Source organism: Amia ocellicauda, chromosome 21 (assembly GCF_036373705.1).
Source record: "Amia ocellicauda isolate fAmiCal2 chromosome 21, fAmiCal2.hap1, whole genome shotgun sequence".
In the NCBI taxonomy this organism is placed as follows: domain Eukaryota; kingdom Metazoa; phylum Chordata; class Actinopteri; order Amiiformes; family Amiidae; genus Amia; species Amia ocellicauda.
In genome coordinates this window covers 18238720-18262317 of record NC_089870.1, presented here as the reverse complement: position 1 = coordinate 18262317, position 23598 = coordinate 18238720, and the positions used below count along the sequence as shown (strand labels likewise).

Sequence of the window (23598 nt, the reverse complement as noted above, 5' to 3'; positions counted from 1 at the left end):
TGATCTCTGAAAACTTGAGTTACCTACTATGATATGTTCATTTTCTCCTTGGGTCATCCCAGAATTAATTTAAAATGTGTTTTAGTTCTTATCATAATGCACTGATTCACATTTACTCTTGAAAATGTGGAATAGTCATTTATTTTACTGCAAAGGTTTATTAACAAGCAATACCAGCTTCTCTGAACAGAGCACAGGTTCCAGTTGACCTATAAATATCCATTTTAGCAAGATTAAAGTTGGGAACAAGGTATTTATTATGTAAACCATTACAATACTGCATCCAACCACTGGCAAATTGCAGTTAACAGTCTGAAACATGCGTCAACTTTAAAAGTAATGTATCAGTATGCAAAGTTTATTTTGTATTGTTTTAGTCCTGGTCAATATGTTTTATAACTAGTATATTATGTACATTTCATATAATCACCAAGTAAAAACAATTTACGTTAAAATGATCACCTTTGCGTATTGGATTGCACCAGAACGACATCCCTTCTGTTTGGCTGTTTGTTCTCCCCCCTCTGGTCTGATCATGTATCCTCTCATTGTCCCCCCTTTTCAATCAGCTCTGGCGAGTAATTCATTCATTCGCTCCTTCATTCATTCTTTCATGATGTCTATTTGATCTTCGGGACCCTCCTCCCAAACGTCACACCAACTCGGGGAGATGCGATCCCAGCCTGGAGACTTCAAATCCAGCCCAGAGGAGCGCAGAGCAGAGGGGGAGACTGAGTGGCGTACGAGCAGGCGGGTGTATAGGTATCAGAGTAACTCTTCACATCCCATCCCAGCTGAGGATAGGGGTCTGCACTGGGATCCCCGCACTGGAAGGGCAGCCTGAGCCCCAGATGTCATTGCAGGGGGAGAAAAACAAGTCGCAAAGAGTCCGACAGTCTCTGCCACTCGATCCAGACGTGAGCAGCGCAAACGTGCGTGGATAAGACTGTGTCTGGGCAAATCGGCAGGAAAAGGGACAGAGACTGATCTGTCCTCAGTGGAGGAGAGACACATGAGCACATGGACAAACGCCAGAGACGGGGGGACGAGCAAACCTGCTTTCAAGATCAGCGCACAAGTGTAAAGGGGCTCTCCAGAGGCGCAGGGATGGAGAAGTGCGACTTGTAAGCCCGCACGTTTAAAACCAGCCAGGATCAGCGCCGATCACAGGAAAGAGAGTGGGATTGATCGTTGCACACTCATGCAATGACCGGGGGGTTGTTTTAAGCCAATAACACACACTTTCTGTGCTTTTAGCAAGTGCTGGACACAAACCACCAAAGCGCAGCCGGGGAGGGGGACGACAACGTGCCCAGGCAGAGAGTGGAAGAGTGGAGAGGTCTCTGCGGAGGAAAGCCAGGACCACCTCACCTCTGTCCTGAAGATCACACACATAGCCTTGCAGGGCCTCTGTGGACTAAGCCAGGCTATTCTCAAACTCAAAGTGGTGGTTTTTCTGCGCGCTTTGGAGAGAGATGCCCCGGGTCCGAGGGACAGCGCCCTGGCTGCTGTGGCTCGCCGTCTTGACACTTCTCCTGGTGTTGGGCAAGGGCTTCCCCGCTAAAAAGCCCAAGAGCAGCCCGCCGAGGGCCAGGGGTGGCACATCTGTGCAGGTGAGCCAGCATTGATAAGGTGGTGTGCGTGTTTTTGCGCTTTGCTGTCTGCTTTCTTTGCTTCCACTGTCTTGGGTTTAAAACTGGGGGTCTGTATTTGTGGTCGTTGGTACTAAGAGCATGCACTGTCTCTATTTGATTGCCAGTTGACAGTACCACTTATAAGTGTGCGTACATTGCACCACATTATACTTTTCTAATATAAGCACATGTTTTCCACAGTTTGAGGAGCGCACTTCCGACCAATGGGAGCGTTGGGATTGTGCAGATCTGCGCAAACGTGTAGACATATGCGCTGCAGCAACGGGACCCTATATGAGCGAAAAAGAGGGTGTCGTTTTATATAATATTTACGCAAAGTGAAATACTTTTAATTCAGGCAATAAGATAGCCTAGGTTTTGTTGTTGTTGTTTGTCTTTTAATATAGAACATATTATGTTTAATTTAAACGTAAATGTAAATGTGCGTCTCCTGTGATGCGGTAGTGTTTTTTATTGGGCTATTTAAAATAATATCAACGTTTATAGGGCACAACACACACGAAGCTCGGAAGAGTTTATTACCAGTTCTCTATCACTACGAAATGATGTCTTAATGCTGGTTATAGATATTTAATAACAACACACACAGTAGTAACAACATCTCTACCCACTGGGGTGCTACATGGTGCACACAGGTGAACAGTGTTTTGGGGAGTCCAAGGGAAAACCCCTACTTGTCATTTTAACTTGAGCTTGTTCTTTGAGCTGTTCAGAAATATAACTACAGCTGCAATATGTCACTGCATCTAACATAAGTCATAGCTGAAGCACCGGAAACGTTTCAAAGAAGGGATACTTACTTTTCTTGTGGTCCTCTTTTGCTCTCCACTTTCATGAGCCTGTGTTTTCAATGTATCTGTCATTCTAAACATGTGGAGGCTGAACTCTCTCACAGCACACTATTCATCAGTCTGGGCTGCACAAGAGAGAACGAGGAGTTCACACTGAAAAAAAGGCACAAGGATGTGTAATGTTGTTTCACTGAAACAGGTTGTTTGTGCTACACGTGCGATAGGCCGGCCAAAAGGGGACGCATGCATTATTCTTTTGGAGAGAACAAGAATGGAAATGGGAGTTTATTTGATCATTATTCAGATTTCCCTCAAGCATGGTCGTATGTTCATTCCAGTCAATGTGCGTGGTGTGAAGGGTGTTTGCTGGATTTATTGATCTGAATATTATAGTTAAATTATTGTGTTGTAGCCAAGGACTCAAGAAGAGCGATGCTCCTGAGTGTGGAGTTGCATTGATCTTTGGATAGTAAATCAGAGGGTGATTAAATGTATAACAGCCCCAAAATGATCAATTTAACTTGTCTAAGATTGTAATAACACATTCTGAGGTATAATTCAATAAGGTCTTTAAGGTAACCTAATTGCCTTATAGCTATCTAATCTGCTTTACATGGAGACCAACACCAAATGTGATGTTTAAAGTAACTGGAATGTAAACATTGTCCGTTATATCTACTGATCCTGGGATGTAAAATGTTTTGATGTTGACTCTTCCACAATGGTAATGTTCTGAGGGACATCATTCCAGTTTTGTATGGTTGTTCATGCCATGCCACTAGCTTTAATTACAGTCAGACCTGTTAGGCTGACTTCTTGTGACGTCAAGCACAAAAGCCAAACACTGGAGAGTGTATAGATGCCCATTTTACCTTGTGTTCAAAGCATTGTGAGGTGCAGACTTGCTGAGTTGAACAGGCACTAGCACAGTAATGTACACTGTGTGGATTATCTGCACTAGTAGACAACTAGTGGTAGGAATTGAAAAAATTAGAATGATCCACAAAGCATTCCCTTCACGTCAAGCCAAACTTCTGTCTGATCGCTTCAGTAATCTTGTTTAATACTTCAAGTTGTGACCTTCTTTGTAGATATGATTGTCAACTCCAAAATGATACACTTATCATCTTAAAATAATATGAAGCCATGCTGGAAGCTGCCAGATAAATGCATGCATATTGATTGATTGTTGCACAGAAACATCTCGTTTTCCTCTTTCTTGCTTATTTCCTTTTTTGTTTCATTCAGTGTTTTTTCTTGAAATGTGAATTTCAGTAATTTCACTTCAAGCTGAGTCATATTATCAGGTTATGCTTCATAAGCATTGTAGATATACTATAACTGTAGCAGGGCTTGTATTACAATACATCCCTATTGAACAATATGGTAAAACAAGCATTTGACTGAAATACAGCACTTTATCTTAACTTCCCTTTGTATTGATACTGCAGTTAAATAATGCAATTAAAGGAGAAACACTAGTTCTCAACATGCTCTCAACTGCCAGTGTTTTAGTAGTTTTTGTGCACCACTAAAGAGGTAATTAAAAACACAGGCCTTTCAGTGCTTTGGTTAAATAGCTTTGATCTGATAATGAGTTTAAACTGCACCGGGGCTTAAAGAGAGCTTCAAAGAGATAAATAGAAAAGGCATCATTTATCAATAAATTAAGAAGAATTAAGGATCCTGAATCTTGTGTTGATCATCACATCAAATCACATCACATGGAGATGTTGGTACAGTGAGTTATTGTGCAGCAACATGTGGCATCAGTCTTACATTTAGAAACCTAACTGGAAAGCCATTGGATCTTATGGAGTTCATCCATTTTTCAAATTACAATTCAATTAAATTGGCCTCAATAAATACAAAAACATTTTAATTACTATTGTGTAGTGATAGATCTTTATTGATACAAAATGTTAGAATTAAATATTGACATCAACGTAACATGGCACAATTATAATAAAATATATATTTTTAAGCAAATATTTAGATCTGAAAAGATGTGTGTTATGTATTTTGCTCACAGTTCAACACATGCTCATATATAAGCATTGAAAGAAGTTGACATTTGAAATCAGATTTGGGGGGGGAAAGCACAATTTTAATATTGTGCAAATTATGTGCAATGATGAGTCTGCAGTAATGCAGAAAGTAATATTTATTAATGAGGTTTCTTCAAAGCTTTTGGACACTGTTGCCCCATATTGCAAAGGCTGAAAATGTCTAAAGTTGTCCAGCAGTTCACGTTTCTGGTCTTTATCACATTGCCTCACTGCAGAAAGCTCTCAGATGTCCCATACTGTAATGGAGGTTAAGTTGAAATTGTAAACCATAATCTATCTGTTCAAGCTGTACGCTACGAGCTTCAACTTTGCAGTGCTGCAGTAGACAGTTTACAGGTGGCAAGAGACCTCTGGAATTTGTATTCTGGGTTTAATGAAGAAACACCAGCTTCTATTTCACTCGAAACATATGTGGATTGAAAGGCAGGGCTCACTCACACTTGAACACACACTCGTACACCCACACCACCGTACAATGGAGGTCCCCATGAATTTGCATAGAAATAGAGGTTTTGCAAATGTCATATTTGCTCGGAGCCTTTAATGTAAGTTCTACACATTCTGTTTCCATGCTTAAGTTTTGTGTTTGAATCGAGTTTGCCAAAATATCTTTACAATGTCTCCGTAGATAAATGCATTTATTTAATCAGCTACAGGATGTCAGAATGAATTTCCTCCTGGGAGGTGAATAAAGGGGCCATGTATCGAAAAAAAAAACACTGACACTGGGGTCTCTAGTTCCATTTGAGCAAAGCCAGCCATGACTAGTTTAAGTAATGTAGATTTCAACGTCCTTTTCTTAGATTTCACTTCCCATACTCTTAGGTGTTTAACAGTATAACAACATTGTGAAGAATAAAGCAATCTGACAGAGTTATAAACATACAGCCATAGGGGAAAATATCTTCCCTCTTTTAAATATAAAAACAGACCTATATGTTTTTTTAACATTATGAAAGACCAGTCAGTTTTCCACTGTAATGTATGGCTTTTCCCTTGTCCTGTAACTTCTGGCAATGTGTTATGATGCTGTCAAAGAAATCTGTATCCAAATATACTGTATGTACTAAGAAATGTGGACAATTCTGATTGCTTGCTTTGACAGAATTATACAGCGAAGGTCTCTGTTTAGTAACTCAATAGCATTTTAAAAACACATTGAAGACAGAGAGACTGGGATTAGCTGAGACTAGAGGGACCTTTTACTACTTGTTGAAAATAGTGTCATTCTAAATTCATTGTAGCCTACTTTTTCTTTTTCAGTTTTTCATGAAATGACAAGAGTTATCCCTTCAAAGCTTCTGATAGACATTTGGGTTCATTATATTTTCAAGTAAAGTTAATCTGATAACTCAATTTAGCTAAAGTGACTTTCTACTTGTCACAGAATTGTTTGCTAAATAAAAATGCCAGCAGGAGTTAGAGGGTGTTTTGTCCAATCGTGTGCTTAGTAGAATTGATTGAGGCCCTTCTCCCATTTTCTGTCAGTCAGTGAACTTTATGCCACTGATGTGAAACAGCAGAAATGGCTTCAAAAACACTGTGCAGAAAATGAAAATGTCAATACAGAAACATATTTGTACCCATCACTGCCATGCCTATTTTTGATTGTGGTTATTTAAGAATGTAGGGACTAGAAAACTGTGAAGACTTCAGACAGTCATGCATGTCTGATTAGTCTGTGATCCTGGACAACAGATACACATAATTGTGTAATCAGACAAAATAACACCTGTGTGAATTGTATCTTGTTGTAATCCCAAGATGAGAGTGGGATTTAAATCAAGGACTTGCTGTTATATCTAAAAGTCATGACGGAGGGAAGGAATTAATTTATTGGCTGCCCAGCGGAACAAATAATAACGAGCACTTATGTAATCGGTCCAGATTTTTAGGCTCATATTGGGTCCTGTGAAATACACCTTGATACAGCTTTATTATTTATTATTTTTATTGTAATCACAGTCCAGGTATGCCCGTGAAGCACATTGTGTGGAAGCCCATATTTCCATAAGTGATGGTTCAAGGAGAGCCAGACCGGCCATGTGTGCAAGAGACAGAGCCCCCAAAAGCTCCCTGATCTCGCAGTGCATGTGATCAGCCGAGCTCTTTGATCAGAGAAACCTTCTGTCACTAGGAATCAGGGGTTAATCAGATCAGGGAGCCAGATGTACGGAAAACAGGCAATTAATATCTGGACAACTTTTGTCTGGGATCTGAACCCCTGGCAGCTTCGTGTTTTATTTCAGAGACTCTTGGTAGTAGGATATGTATTCAGATGTGGACTGTTGTTCAAACAATACAGGCTATATTCAAAAACCTATTGTGACACGCCGTAAAACACGTACAACACTGATTCCACCCCCACAGATCTGGTTGATTTATGCCTGGGAAACGTTACCTTTGATGTGGAGTTGTGCCGTGTGCAAGTCAGTTTCATGGCTGGGTTTTGCTTCAGGATTGCGTCTCTTTGAAGTGCTCCACTAATCAGGATTAAAGTGGCCCTTATAGAAATCATCTGTTCCTAATTGCAGGTAAAACAGCATCAATTTCAGGCATTGCTCTCCCCCACATGGCATGCAAATGGCTCGGGGCAAACAGCTGTGCTCACTGAGAGACTTTAATAGACATTTTAAAAAGGTAAACTTCAGGTGGGTGCATGCCAAAATGTAGGCATGTAAAATGTAGCATATTGGCACTGTACCAATGTTTATACAAGAACTCTAATTTAAGTACTGTTGACATTTCTGTGCGCATAAGTTTAATGATTTCCCAATGTTGCATTCCTTTGTTTTTAGGTAGTTCTGGATTTATAAAAATTATATGCACTCATGTTGTTGGTGTCTGCCACACATGACAAAGGAGATGCTTACAAGAACTTCGATATAGCGTCAATTCCTTGTTTTTATATTGAGCCATATCTGGAGTGTACCTTTTTAATCTTTTGCAAACGCCAGGACATTTGCTAGTCACTGAAAATAATTATGAGGTTATTCTTAATAAATTAATTCAGTATTTCTTTTCTTCTGCGCTTCCAACACAATATGGGAATTTCAGAGAGAGGATATTTCCAATGTGGGATTGGGGATTCGGGCAAACAGTTTTACTGCAGACTTTTGGACTCCAGATTAAAGTAAACCAGATGAAGATTAAGCACAGATACATATCCCATAGTGTGTAATAATTTACCTGCATGTGGCATCCCAGGCAAGCATCCAAGAATTTACAAAATCAGTTTAGCTGGGTATTACACTAACATTAACCATCTGTTTTTAGAATTGAACATACCAGCTGATTTTAACGGGATACAAAAGCTGCATAAAGTATTGAGTGTTCTACGGCCGCGATTCTTGAACGTTTTATCTGTCCAGGTTTCGTGTTTAAACACCACCACATTGTAGAGTTCTCTTGGCCTCTGTCCAGCACTAAAATGCTGTCATATGTTGGATATTTTATTGCAGATGGGTTGGCTTAGCTGAAATCTAAACTTTAAAAAACCACAGCTGCTTTACGCTTGGAGTTCACAGCAAAGCTGGAAAGTCGGCCTTTGTAGCTGTGTGGTATGGTGGCACAACAGGTTCAAACTAACACCAAGCATCCCTGGGGTCCCAGATTTCAATCCTGATCTCATTAAAACTGGAAAATCTGGCACAGGCCTCTTTAGTTAATACCTTGAACTGTGCCTCCAGGAGAAAGGAATTGATTACCACAGAGGAAAAGGGAATCTGGAAATCGTCTCCTCACCTCATGATCTTCGCTTTGTGGGATGGATGTCAACAGAGATTTGAAAGCGACCTTCATACTTTTACCTGTCTTAATGCTTTCCTGATGGATCTTACGGTTGATAAAGTCCTGCTTTGAATCTGACCGATGTGCTTTTCTGAAACAATACCATTAGTGGTGGGGAAGTCTTTCGAAAACATTTGTTGTTTTTTTGATAAGCTTTCATTTGAAACATACTGTGGAATATGAACAAGATATTTGAAAGGAGCCAAATCACCCATGCAAATGTCTGAAAGATGTTTCCATTTTAAAGTACCGATTCAATTCAATCTTGTCAGTTTCAAGGTAAGTTAATTAGTCTGTGATTTCCTGATCCAAATACACATAACAGCAAGGAAGCTGTTCATTAAAAAAGCTTATATATACCTATCCTTTTGAAATATTGCTCTCAGATGGCTGTTGGGTGCATTGTGATTGAATACGATGTGTAACCACTTTTATGTAGTAACTTTATTGCTTTTTTCTAGCAGGCAAAAATCCAGACAGCCTCCAGGGCAGCCCAGCCGGGTCGCGAGGTCATGCAGCTGAACAACCAGGTGAAGAGCTGGAAGCGCAGCCTCCCGCCCGCCCCACGCCGGCACAAGCGCCGGTATTCGGGCCAGCGCCTGGGGGACGTCCAGAGCCAGCCCAGATCGGACACCGAGGAAACCAAGCCCTTCATCCTGGACCTCAAAAACTTCCCCGACCTCGCCAACGCAGACCTCAACTCACAGAACCCAAACATCCAGGTAGGTTCAAGAAACGATAGCACGCCATTTTGAAAAATTGTTGTCAACCTAAGATGTTCAGTTTCTTTTCCTTAAGTAGGGAGATCCAGAAGGGTTTATTGTTGCTCAGAGGCCAATTATAAGCTTTTTAATTCGTTTCCATTTCCTCTCTGTTGTTCTTCTATTGTCATACCATTACAGTAAATTAAAAAGGTATGTATTATGTTTTAATGCCAACTCTCAGAACAGTGACACTAACACATATAACCTGGGTTAGCTAAGTGATATTTGATCCAAAACAGCAGGGTACTGTAATTATTTTATTGAAAACAATCAGTCACGTCCATTTCTTACTATTCCTATTCAAGTAGAAGTGTGATGTCAATATTTATACAAGCATCAGGTCTTAATTACAACTGTTTATTTCTACAGCGAGCTTACAGTCTATAATGTTATTGGTTCAAGCAGATTTGTCTCAAGGTGTATTTACACAGAGTCAGAGCACACTCTCATACACCAGGCATTGTCTCATTGTCTCTAATTCAACGAATAAGTTTCGCAAATCAGTATTTCCTAAGAGGATTTGCAAATAAAGTAATTGATGAGTGTAACATAAATTCTTTCAGCCTCACATAATACAAACACATTACAAATGGCACAATGGAGAGGTTTTGTAAGTGTGGTCTGATGATTAAATAATACCAGATAATAACAGGAAACACAGTTGTCTTAAACAGTGCCTTGAGCAAGTCAGCAGGAGATAACTAGTGTGATCTAAATCGAAAGAGTCCCCAAAAGCTTAATTGAAAACATGGATTAACGAAGTCAAGAGAAAAGGGTTCCTTTCAATTTTCGGAATGATCTTTGTATGTGTTCTCAGTCTGAGAACTTTTCATGTGAGAATTGTAGATTATTTTATATCCATTTAATGGGTTCAAGAAAAGAAATAAAGCTGTTGTTTTATTCATTATATCAGATCATTATCTATCTTCCATGAAAGTGACTTGGTTTCTGACTCTGTGGTTAGGATTTGCAGTTAAATTGCTTATGTTTCACCCTATTGTGGAATTCTCAAGCATAATACTGAAATACCGAGTCCTACAGGCAACACATTGTGAGGCTCTTTGGATAATTAGGCTTTGTAGATTTTTCCTTTAAGTATTAAATTAATATAAACATGATTAATCTTAAAAATAGGTAATGAAACCTATATGTTAATGACCAATGCTACATGTATCTCTCTAATGCAGCAATCTAATTCACATCTTTGAATGCATGTGGTATACATCCAATTTACAAGTTACACAATTACCCTTTATTAATGTATACATGTAGCCAGGCATTTCCCATGTTTGCACATTATTGTGCCGTGTAAACTCCAGAGCTCAGTAAAGCGTACACTGTATGACTCAGCACAGCGTTCTTTAAAAGTTATTTCTCGATGAGCACATTTGCGAGAAATTGGCACACCAGCTCACGACTCCTGTTAGATGAGAACACCGTTAAGTGTAGCACAAAAAGTTCTCCTTCGATGACTTACTGACAATAATGGGAGCAGATATGTTAAGGAGCTGTTTATGATGACTCACCACATTTTAATGAGGTTTAGTTAAGCAGATCCAAATTTTACATTTATAGCTGAGGTGAAGTGAAAGATTGATTTAAATAAAACGGGGCAGATTATGCTTTATGAAATCGGTGCCGATGCAGGTAATTGCCAATGCTACATAAAACCCTGGATATATTTGATGATAATGTAATTCATAATTTGGTGGTTTAATCCATATAGAGAACAGGAACAAGAACTAAGATTTGTCTGATTCAATACAGAGCATTTCAGTTCATTTCATTTCACTGCTGATATATGTTTCAAAATTAAGTTTGCTTTGATTCTGGTATCAAGATATTGATATAAAGTCATTTGTCGGTGCCTTCCCTTGTGAACTGGGATAACTGTGTTAGGTTGCTGTTGTTGTTGTTGCCTTTTTGTAAACACTTGTAACAGCCATCAGATTTGTAAAGAAAATAAACATCTCTTTTCCCCATTTAGCTTAGTTTTGTTCTGGACCATTAAATCAACACGAGACATTGCTATCTGCAGCTGGTACTGCTAACCTTGTACAGAACTAGTCTAGTCATGTAAAATGCAAACCTTTGTGGCTGCAGATGACATATCCAACTGCTAGCAACTGAAATGCTACATTCTTTGACTTACGAGCTGGTATCCCGGTGTGGCTGGATTCACAACGTTCACAACAAGGGCGAGATAATTGTATTGGAAGGCCAAGGTCAGAGTTTACTCGCCTACCGGCTAACTGGCATCTGCCCAATTATTTTGATTTTGATCCTTGCCAGTAGAAGAGTATCTCATGCCCCGCAGGAAACATTGAATCAGTTACATTCTTCTCCATCAAAGCCATTTCAGTGGTGATACTTTGTAGCCTGGGCAACCCTGGTGAGTCGGAAATGCCGCTGTAGTTGGGGGCATCGGGGGATCTGTAATCGAGGTGTGTAGAGGCTTCTGTTACAATGAGTGTTTTAGTTTTCTTACTCATTTCTCCTGTATTGGTACCCAACCAAAACCCACAATGCACTGTAGTGAGATTATATAATATTGCATAATCATAGTATTCATGCTATATGTTTTAATCTACACGATCCTTACCACAAAGAGAAACTCTCGACTTTTCCAGGTGACCATTGAAGTCGTAGATGACCCCCAGACCGAGATGGAGATGGACCTCCTGAAGGAGAGCCGCAACGACTGGTCCCTGTCCTCGGTGGATTGGTTGGGCAACAAGAAACTGTTCTGGCCCTTGTTCTGGGAATACCCGGACTCAGGCGAGGACGGCACGGGTACGATGAGCCTGGAGGACACGGAGGACGATTACGCTTTCGAGTACGACAGCGAGGAGTCTGTCCTCAGTGGTGTGGGCAGGGACTGGGACGGCAGGTGGAACAAGGGCTGGGACTCCAAGGACAACTACGGTGAGTCAAAAACGTCCTGCTTTAGCGTCCGTTGACTCGAGACACGCACAGGACAAACCAGCATCTCTGTGAGAGTCTCTATGTCTATTGCAGAACGCTTACACAAACCCCAAGAGGATATATTCTAGTTCCAAATCCAAGCCATAGGTTAAATAAAGTTTTTCTTTCAGTGTATATGTTTATTAAACTGGTCGTAACATCCTCAATGCTTCAAGTTTACACAATTATCTCTAAACGATGTGTGTGCAACCCCCTGCTTTAAAAGCTGGTACATCTCATATTGAATACTTTCACCCGGCACTGACTTTATAAACCTCAGACTCTACAGCGTCGTAGTGATATGAAAACACTTGTGCTAAACTAATTTCCTCCTTTGGATTAAATGGCAATACAAGGCCTCTAAATGTTCTTTTCTTCGACATGATTTATGATTCGAAGGCTCACGCAGGCCCGCTAGATAAACATTTTGATCTTCTAACAACCCGCATGGATTTCCGCCTGATTTCTATCAGTTACTTGCAAAAAAGGAAAGACTCTGTGTTTTTGCCAACAAACACAGCTACTGCATTCTTCATGTAAATCTTTTTTTTTTTTTTTCAACGATTCTTCATCTCACATGCTGCATAAAGAATAACAGTATCCGACGATGGAGACTTCATTCATATTGTAAGACTGCGGTTCACTTCTTGGCACTGACGGCCAGCCCCGTCCAGAGTAACAAGAGTGTGAGGAAAGGTCACACAAGAAGATGGTATTGTTGAAACCTGGCTAGGAGTGTCTTTCATGTTTTTAATTGTGATAAAGCATGCAAAACTACAAGGCAACAATGGCCACTCATGTTAAATCTCCATACCTGAGCTGACTTGTGTGACTGTTCTGTAACCTGTAACAGACGTACATGTTCCCAACAGGGTCAGATCGGCCATTAGCTATTAATGCGTTCACTTTTATCATTTGGATCATAAGTACTGTATCTCTAACCTTCAATTGTTTCTCCTGTAAAGACGGTCTCTTTATATTGTATTGTACATAAGTATAAAGTTTGTGTTTTCTATTCAATAATCAGTGGACTCGTTTAAGATCTATATATCTGATTTATTATGACATTTGAAATCTGAACACTTAATAATGTAGGCATATAGTTATTGAAACCCTGTAAAATCAGTGGTTGCCTCGAGATTATTTGAGTTTTCCCTGCCAGAGATTTGACAGAGGGGGGGAAGAAAGAAACTTTAATAAGTGACCGCTTTTTGCCAGGGCTTGCCAAAAGAGCTCTGCTAAATTATTAACATCCAAGTGAGACAACTGACCATTGTTTTCTAAATGGAATATTTAAGTAATTTCGGCACGCCCGTTGCACACTGGCTGTCCTCATCCAAGGCCCGGCATTCTTCAGGCCTTTGGAAATGTAAAAAAAGATGCTGTCGCTGAAAGCAAAGACCGAGAACTAAAAAAAGAGAGAGAGGGAGAGAGAGGGAGGGAGAGAGGATGCGGCTTCGCTGGCCGCGTTAGCAACTGTGCGCGAGCGCTCGACCATCAGGGCATTGTCTGTGGGCTCTTTGAAGTTGACACTGGTTCTTGGTTCCCCGGGCTTTTGAAGATCCGCCGGGCTGCTTGCTAATAGCAGCGTGAGGCCGGTCCACTGGATAAACAACTAATATTTGTGTTCAATTAGATGGCGAGATTAGGAGCACAGCCTGACATGGGATGACAGTTCGAGCCCCAACTATTCTTTTCATCCGGCGACGCAGACCCTGGCTGCACTTTGCACTGTTTTTCCGAATCTTTTAAGCCAGTTCAAAAATTCATGGGCTTTTGGGGGCTGTGCATAAAATTACTCTGTGTTTTTTATTTTTTTTCTGGTGGGAAAAGTGCGGTGTGCCTTCAACTGGGTAGATTTATTGAGCTGCAGACTAAATTAAAGGGGCTAAATTGGAAAATCCCATCCAGTCGTTTCTGAAGATTTTCAGTTCACTCCACAATGGAACTCCTTTATAGATAAGTAAGTAGCATGATAGAAATTATTACCAATAGTCCTTTTTATTTATTCATTAATTTAAAATGCTTTCTCATTGGCTTTGCTTTTATTTTGAGGGTTTATTTCCCTGTTGTTTTTGTCTAATATTTGATATTATATTATAAGATTAATAATACACAGGACGTAATACATAATTTTGTGGTAGCTATCTATGCCATTATACAGGTATAAAATGGCTATAAAATGGCTTAAATTCATTCAGGTATAAAATGTATACCTATACAGGTATAAAATGACTTAAATCATATTATTTTTCATTACAAATGTTCAGAGAAACATGATATTGATGCTGATATAAAGTGAAAGTAACATTTGTGTTTACTTCACAGGCTACACACGTAGTCATAGCAGCTTACTGTATGACTGCCACCTTTTAAATTAGGATTATAAATCACAGTTTGTTCTTTTGTATGTAAACCAGTGTACTCCTGGAGACATAGGCTTTGGATTCAACTAGTTTCCATTCCCTTGATGTGGTTTTAGGGAATAAAAATGGCAGAAGAATAAAGGATATGCACATATATTGTTAAGGCTGTGTCTTGAATTTAATCCCCTGTTCTGGGGAGAGCATTGCATCTGCAACTATGTTTATTAAGTGGCTAGCTTTAAGATTTGGGGCATTTAAAGACACATCTCAGTTTCAGCTTTTCCTGTAATTAAAACTATTCCAAAAATCTATTCCTGGGTGACCTGCATAGGAAGCAGCAACAAAACAAAGGGAGACTTTTCTTTTGACTCGAACCATGTACATGGTGCAAATACAGGCATTTCAAAGCTCACTTAGTCTGTAATCTGGGTCGTCTTGTTTTCATTATTATTTATTCAAGAGTTTTGATTTTGTTTTGTAATATTCCATATGCATTGGAGACATAGATTGCTGTCGGCTGAATTCTGTAGACAAATATCAAAACAACGAACCAAACTTTACAGACATTGGTGCATTAATGCTTTTTAGGCAGCTACCCACTTTCCTAAGAATTTGCCATAATAGTTTACACAACCGAGCATTTTTTGTTGTTGTTGTTACAAATTCTATATCTCTTGAAATCGAAAACAGAGAGATAACGCAATCCCACTAGAAAGTCTCACAAAACAAAGTCTTTCTTCTGAGGACCTTGTTTACTTTCTGGTGGTTGCATATGTAGTTGTTTGTGTGCTTTTTCAACATAATCTGTGTCTGTTATACCAAAAGTCCTTGGTAGGGTGATGGATATAGAAATAGATCAGGCTAAAATGTTTGTTGTTCTTTTAGAGAATGTTGTATTCTTCAAAATTTGTGATTGGTTTCTTGATATGCCACAGCTCACATGTATGCTCAGGATACATTAATACATTATTAATATGGAGAAAAACTTTGCTTTCAGATGATAAAATCTCTAAATGTATATATGACAGAACTAAAACCATACATTAACTACATTTCTAGTTCTCAAACCAACTATACCCAGTAACTATGTAAAATATCAGTCTTGTAAATGTGGCAAAGAAAACAGCCGTTATTCTTTGTTCCAGTGATTGTAAACAACACCCCTGGTTTTGATCTGCAGATTGTAAAGCTGGAATTGTAAATATAGAAGAGACCAAATCTCATGTCCTGCCAGCATCTTCCCGTCTAAAACCTGCCTTTTCATATGAAGCAACAGAGATAATGACGGACCTTCAGCCAACATCACAATCAGTCACTTCTCAGTCACTGTAACACAAACAAGTCCCAACGTGGACCTCGGAGATCTTAAACTTCCTCAGACAAGCATCCTTCTACATACATTTCTCGTCTGATAAAAGTCAGATGAGGCTGATACATCACCCAATCAGACTGGATGGCAACTTTGGACCAAACATGTTTCTGTCTGGAAAAATCCCTTCATAACCAGCAACCCATAGGTTCCTCAACACAATGTGTGGCGACGAAAAGATCCGTGTCTTAACGGGCTGTACTGACATCGCTCCGTTTCACAATGTATGCTCTGTGATAGCGGTCACGAATCTTGAATCTTATAAACACATTATCTTTTTTTATCATTTTAAAGCAATTTAAACAACTGTGATAATAGCCTAGCAAAGGGGTTGTTTGACTTTAGTTGCCCTGCTCATTGTTCAGAAAACAAACGTCTGTGACACCTATTGGCGTCAGGAAAAGGTTTATTGGGCAAGTAAACCTCTTTGGTCATGATTCATCTCAATTTTAATCAAACAAACAAACTAAGAATTGTAAATAAGTCAATGGTTTTGGTTAAGCGCTCTTAGATAAGCATTTAAAGTATGCAGCAGAGTCCTGCATCTTAGCATTGCTTAATTGGAAGTTGTTCAGAGAACCAGTACGATTCTGGAAGTAAGCAACTCATACTTCCATGTGGAAATGTGGAAACGTCTTTTTATTTTGTGTGCTGACTTTGAAACTAAAATCTCTTTAACACAATGGCCAAGAGAAAGCATTGTTCATCAGGTCCATGGTTTCTGCTGAAATGGATGCTGCCAATGGAAAATGTTTATCTCGGCGGCTCTGTTTGCTGAAACGAGCAAAATGTAGCATTGATGTATTTATTACAACAAAAATGGAGCCTGACAGTTAGCCCCACATCTTGTTCATTAGAAAGATAACATTTGTACTGAGAAATAGGTGCTATTAACTTAGTCATGCGTCATTAAGCATTGTGGAAGTCTCCCTGACTTAAAAGAAACAAATCTTCATTCATCGTGCAACTGTGATGGGGGAAACTTTTAACCGAGGCCCATGTCGTATTACAGTTTATAAACCTTGCACATCTTTTAAAGCCCCATTTGTTATAGGTTGTCAAAATACGTTCTGCAAACCCTACCAAAGGATTATACAGAGGAGGGCAGCTTGAAGGCTCGGGTGGCGCTGGGAATTCAACGTATCGGGCTTGAAAAGAGTTCAACGCCTCTCTTCTGACTGGTTTGTTGTCGTTCTTTTCACACAGAGTACGACGAGGAGGACGAGTGGAGCGCCTGGTCCCCGTGCAGCGTGACGTGTGGCTCCGGGAACCAGAAGAGAGTGCGCTCTTGTGGCTACGCCTGTACGGCCACCGAGTCCCGGAGCTGCGACCTCAGCCGTTGTGCAGGTAACGACTCCACGTCCGAGGACAGACCCAGTGCATTCACTAACGCTGAAAGTCATCCGTGATTTCTCTAGTTAAATATCTAATCTTTGCCTGTCTTCCTATTTTGATGCATCTCAAGACGATATGAACGCAGTAACAGACCTGATGCCGTATGACACGGAAAATGGCACCGAGCTTTTCGATGCAGGTCAGTTAAATGTTGCTTATTCTTTTTTCCCCCCAGAAAATGCTTGTTTCCTACTCAGGACTAGTATGGCTCAATCCTAGTGACATGTGGTTTGAGTTTACACTTATTTTTTTTGCTGTTCTCAGTTTTAAAAGCAATCATGGTTAAGGGAAAAAAAGCGGAAGTCGCATGAAGTTACACAATGTCAACTGCGTATGTCTTAAGTAACAAAAGATAGTTTTGAATATGTTAACCTACAACCACAATTAAATTAATGATGTGTAATTATGTGGATAACAACCTCATCCAGACCCATATCATGTTTATGATTTAAAAAAAGTTTTTAAGACCTGAACCTCAATAGATTGAAAGTTTGTTTTTTTAATTAACACATAATGTCTGTTCCTTTTCAAACAAGGGTGTACGAGGAGTGTAATTACAGGAAGGCAGCAGGAGCTTGGTTAAAGCATAGGAAATCTCTCTGTTCGTGATATTGGGTATTACTCCTCTGAGAATGGTACATAGCCTATGAAATACAGGCTGTTCTTCCAGAAAATACTTGATTTGCCATTTCTGTTTCTTTATTGCTCCCCAATTTCCAGCTGTTACCTAAGAAAAACATGAACCTCGTATAGCTGTTTCACTCTAGAATAATAATGAGGAATGCAGTGCAACGACCAGGCGAGATAAAGTGCAAGGAGTGTTTTTTTAATTCACTGTGGAATATAACTGTTTCTGATGCAGTTGATGCCAGGGATGGGTTTTTAATCATCCCTGTTAGAACCAAACCCCAGGACCTACAACAGTTAAGCACAGAAAACATCATAACCTGTTTGAGATCCTGAGAATTGTTTTCGAAGCTTTAGTGTCAATGAAACAATTTGACTGCGAGGTTGTTTGAAATCTTTGCCTAAACAGTGACCACAACCAACACATTTTTAGCTATTACATAGTTACAAAATAGTAATTCTCATTATGTTTGTATGTTTAATACACTGAGAGAGATGTCCTTAACTTTTTCAATTCAATATTAATTCCTGCAGATGTGGACAGCTGTGAAAAGTGGCTCAACTGTAAGAGCGACTTCCTCCAGAAATATCTTCACCAAGTCCTGACCGAACTCCCCAGCTGTCCCTGCAGTTACCCATCCGAAGTGGTCTACAGTGCTGTCAACATCTTCGACGAGAAGCTGAAGAAGACATACCGGTGGCGGGACGCTAGCGGGCCCAAGGAACGCCTGGACATCTACAAACCCACGGCCCGGTTCTGTGTCCGCTCCATGCTCTCCTTCGACAGCACCACGCTGGCGGCGCAACACTGCTGCTACAACGACCACATGAGACTGATCACCCGGGGGAAAGGCGCGGGGGCCCCGAATCTTATCAGCACCGAGTTTTCCCCTGAACTGCACTACAAGGTGGACGTGCTGCCATGGATTTTGTGCAAGGGGGACTGGAGCCGGTTCCATGCCGTGCGCCCACCCAACAACGGCCTTCAGTGCGCCGAAAATCCAGCCGAGGACGTGTACATGAATGAGCTGGAGGAAGCAAGAGAATACTAATTTATTGTTTTCCCCGTTTTATTTTCCTCTCAAGAAATCTCCACTAACAAACGTGTTACCGTAATATTGCACAAAACAGACTTCTCTCCAAATGTTGCCATCTTCACAAATTTCAGCATGGAATCAAAACCTTTTCTTTACTGTGGAAATGCTCTTACATGTGTATATATATGAATATAAGTCTTACTGGTGGGATTGTGTTAGTTCAGAGAGCTGCGTCACTTCTTTAACCTTGAAAACAGTAAACGCCCTACTTTGATTTGAACTGCTGGAAGATTAAAATCGGTCTGGAAAGGACTCGCATCATTGCCTAGGGTTCTGGACTAGAAACATTCAAAAAGTAATAGTTTAGCTTGGATTGTTGTATGAAAAACTCACCAGCCCTCATGTGAAATAAAATGAACACCGGCTAAAACTTATACTTCCATCCAGAAGCCCCCTCTCCTCCAGACCATTTCTTCCACAGAAGAATCTCTGCTGCTACAAAGTCTAAAAGCTGACTTCAGTTTCACGGGGTTAAGAAGTGGATGCAGGTTGTCAGTCGACATCTTTGGGAACATGGACACTATATTTATTTGATCCGTATGGGACCGTTTCAAAGACTCTGAAGTTTCATGACAGGAATTCCGGTCAAGCTGCTACAATTTCAATGAATTCAAACAGCGCGTCAGTTTCGTCTTTCCAGACTTAAGCTCCTGTTGACACATCTCCGGTCCGAGCCAGATCCATCTAGATAGAACCGAAGCAAACGCACTAAATGATGATGATTATTATTTTTATTTCACTGGTGTAGAAATACGTCAAACAGACATCATACATAACCTTTTATTTTGTATTGCTCTTGGGAAAAGAAAGAAAAATATATTAAAATAGTGTGAGATTGGGCAAAAGAACATTGTTTGTTTATAAAGTCTTTGGAAGACATATTTCATCAAGTGTGATTCTTCACAATCGTTAATGAATGATTGTGAAATTCAATTCCAAACAAGTTAGAATGTGTATGTGTATATTTAACAGACATTACAAAAACAAGCTTAATTGAATGAATGGATTTGGGCCACAGAAGCCATATTAGTTCCAGTCGTGTTTTGGATGTAATTAGATAACCTGAATGAAGGTACAAAGTTCAAACATCTGACAAGTTCTGACAGTATTAGCCAAGCGCAGTGGGTTCCCCAACTTTTTCATGTCAGTTCCTCCTTACATCAAAGCCAACATTTAAATATCCAATTAAGTGGTACTGACCTATTGGCACGAAGCTATGTTTCCAGCAGGATGGATTCATATTATCATAAGATTAATTGGGTTCCATTGGGATGTTTTCCCTCTCCTCCCCCCAACACAGTCCCAAGGGCAGGGGAGGGGTGTATACATTTGAAATAAATCTGAAGCCTAACCTACGATATTTCTTGAAAATTGTAAATCTCATAATCGCAACCGAAGGGCTCTGTTGATGTAGGATGTTGTTTCAAAGCCTTAATCCTACTATGCAGGACTTTGTTGTTTATCCTGATTTTGTGCTATTGAGAGTTGTTGACAGGAGGGTTTTATTTTTGAAGTCTGGTGTTGACAGAATCCTGCCTTATCCAGGAAGAACGCATTTTCAGCTTTGGTTAGATTTCAAAATTGGACGGCTTTTGCAGTGTGGGTTAGGGAAAAAAATGTTTTTGTGTCAAATTCTGTCAAGCACAGAGATTTCATGGTGCTATTTTAATTAGCAACAATAACTGTTGGGATTGTCATGGCAAAATGAGTTGCTTGAAATCCCAAAAGAACAACACATGTAATGACCCATACTGTAAATGTAAAAGACTCTTTCTGGAGAAAAATTTGAAGAATTAGAAATTAAAAAACTTAAAAGGCAGGTTTTTTTCAACGTAGACAGGATTCAAGTATATACCAGGGCGGTTCTGTAAGATACTGAGCGTCTGCTTTTTGTTTTTACTTAAATTTATATAAAACAAACTTTTGCCGCTACAATAGATAATAGACAACTACTCGTTTAGAAAACACTTCTGGTCTGGGAATACTATTTGCACTGCTATAAAAAAAAACTGCGACTGGACAGCATCATAGTCAACAAATTGAGATACATTATTACGTTTGAATATAAATATTAATATAAAGATTCAATATGAGAATGTATAATAAGTACTGTAAATCAGACATGGTATTTTGATTGCTTACTTCATGTTTATAATGTATTTGATTCTCAGTATGGTTGGTTTTATTGTATCGTACAACTTTGCATGAGAAGTGGCTGTCCGTTTCTTTCAAGAAAAAGCAGAAGCCTTTCTAGGGAATGTCGTGCAGTTTCTGATAAATGGGCAGTTACTTCTACACAGGTGTCATTTTTAAAGAAAAGCTCTTAGGCTCTCCCATAATATCGACATTCAATTCTCCATCTGTCGCCGAGCAGAACTGTTTTTGAAGAAGTCTGTTCTAGAAAAATAGCTTTAAACAGATACCAGGTGCTAAGAAAAGACAAGTGTTTGAAATGTTTGTTTTCAAAAGCATTTATACCAGGAAATGTTCAAACCCATAACCATACACTTTCATAATATTGAGTTGATGGTGTAGAGGTTTATCAATAAGCTACCACACTGTTTTGTATTAATAACTGAGGAGAGTATTGTGATTTTACAAACATGACATCGTTTTAAAGCTGATGCAATCAATTGGTGGCATTAACATCCATAAGAAGAGATCTTTCAACTTGATTTCAACAGATTTTATTGAATTTACTTATGGATTTATTGTCTGTGTGAATAAGCCAGATGGCAGCAACATCATCTAATGTGCATCAGCTGTAAAAAGCTATTGTTCTAGAGATTTTCCATGCACTGTATAATACAAAGTTTCACCTCATTTGCATTTCAAACAAAATAGGAATCTGGCTAACAGCATAACACCTGCAAAACTAGTTTTATAGTCTTCTGCTGTGAGATATTTTATTATTTTGTTAAATACAGTTTCCATGCAGGCTGTGGGTCAGTATGTACTCTCAGCGTACCCTCGATAAAAGGCTGAGAGATTATATTGACTGAAGCAGCACTTAAAAGAGGGGGGGAAAAATCACATAACTGTTTTCACCGATGTTTGCTTTGGATAGGTTTCTTGCAAAGTGATTGTTTCAAAACCATTTCCCCCTTTTCCTTGTCACCAGAGAGGGGCTGAGCCATTTCTCTTTCAAGGTCAGCCAGCATTTCTGATCCTCAAAACCACAAAAGGCATCAGTTGAAAGCCTTTGGGGGTTTTAGTGGAGACATCTGGGTGACATCACACAACTGTTTGCATCAAGGTTTGATCAGTTTACCTGTCTTATTGTTGCTAAACTCGTTGTTCTATTTGAATTGTTTTATTTTACTTTTGTGATTCAAAAATTCTAATATATGCATTCTATTTGCCCTCTGTGCCGAAGTTCAAATATTACATTCACGTTGAAATAAACAATATTGCACAGTCAGTAATTGTCCTAGCACTTTAAGGGCAACCTTTAAAACCTAATATTTAGCAACAATTACATTTCAGATAAACGTCTTGAGCACAGCTTATACCTATTTTCTTAATCTGCAGAATTTATTTAAAAAATAATAGTCACTATATAAAAAACAATTAAAACATACATTTCATAGTTTTGGCAAGGAATTTAGTCACAACAATTAATGCAATTGCTCCTGCTAGTTCACCTAGAATAGCAGTTTCTCACACTTGGGACCTTTTTTGCTTTCATCTGGCATTGTGAGGTTGCCAAATTATAGCTGAAAGTTTACATTACAAACCTCTTATCAGGAATGGTAAAACATAAGATAACAGGTTAACAAGTTTTGAAAAATATCATTTTTTTTTTCAAGAAAGGCACTTTATTTAAAGTATATATAAATTTTTAATTGTACCAACATTTTGTAATGTGTGTTTGTGTTACTATTGTAAAGGGATAACTTGCAAACAATGCTGCATTTTCTTTGTTTAAAGGACTGTGTACGTTATGTAAGTATTGTTAGCATGATGTACTTTGTGCTTTTTAAAAAATTGGTATTAGATATATTCTTGTACAGTATTTATTGTCCATTGTTTAATGATTGCTTGAGCTTTGAAATAAATATTCAGATTACTATTCTATGATCTTCAAGGTGCACTATTGAACATGAAAAACACGTCTCTGATGGGATCTGTTACGTGAAAAGGGAATCCATTTGCATACACTACACCACTTCAAAACAAAATGTATCACTTATTATTTTTAATTGTAAGTCATTCTTTGCTACAAATAAAAATTGTGCTGTGACAAATATGATAAATATAAAGACATCTGCCTCAGCTTTGTTTCTTCGTGCCGCTAACAGCCAAAAGCAGAACAAAGGCCTGTGATCAAAGTACTGTCCTTAAGCTTCATTTAATCTGTCAGACAAACGAGAACACGGAGGGAAAACAACAAAAAGAGTTTCCAACTTCCAGGCTGATTGATTAGAAACAGACTGCTACCTGGATGATAAAGTATTGAGCGATGGAAAACGGCCAGAGCATTACATTTTCCGCTCCTTTACGAGGAACACACTCGGACAAGCTGACTGATCCCTCGATACCAATCTCTTGCACATGTGGTGAAGTCACGGTTTTCAGTTGAAACATAGATTAGAGTGACATGCAATTGTTTGTTACAGAAATCAACATCTCTGGCAGGTACATGAAACGGGAAAGAGCTTCAAGCTGGGAAGAAGTTCTTCACCTTCCGAAATAAAACCAAGGAGTTTGAG

General features: G+C 39.3%; 1 protein-coding gene across 2 annotated transcripts; it reads left to right on the top strand.

Annotated features, from left to right (window-relative positions):
- The first annotated feature begins 620 nt into the window (after positions 1-620).
- Positions 621-22961, top strand: LOC136716987 (isthmin-2). Of its 2 annotated transcripts, none has more exons than XM_066694448.1 (6): positions 621-1613; positions 8769-9026; positions 11699-11993; positions 16974-17114; positions 17233-17301; positions 18324-22961. In XM_066694448.1, exons 1-6 carry the CDS (start codon positions 1476-1478, stop codon positions 18839-18841), a joined length of 1419 nt encoding a protein of 472 aa, XP_066550545.1. In that variant the 5' UTR covers positions 621-1475; the 3' UTR covers positions 18842-22961. The 2 variants fall into 2 exon arrangements, with proteins under 2 accessions (XP_066550545.1, XP_066550544.1); XM_066694447.1 differs by having other exon boundaries at positions 8766-9026.
- The last annotated feature ends 637 nt before the right edge of the window (positions 22962-23598 follow it).

Coding starts and splice junctions, on each gene's coding strand:
- LOC136716987 (XM_066694447.1), top strand. CDS start 1,476: ATGCCCCGGGTCCGAGGGACAGCGCCCTGGCTGCTGTGGCTCGCCGTC. Junction 1,614..8,765: donor GGGGTGGCACATCTGTGCAG/GTGAGCCAGCAT, acceptor GCTTTTTTCTAG/CAGGCAAAAATCCAGACAGC. Junction 9,027..11,698: donor CACAGAACCCAAACATCCAG/GTAGGTTCAAGA, acceptor CGACTTTTCCAG/GTGACCATTGAAGTCGTAGA.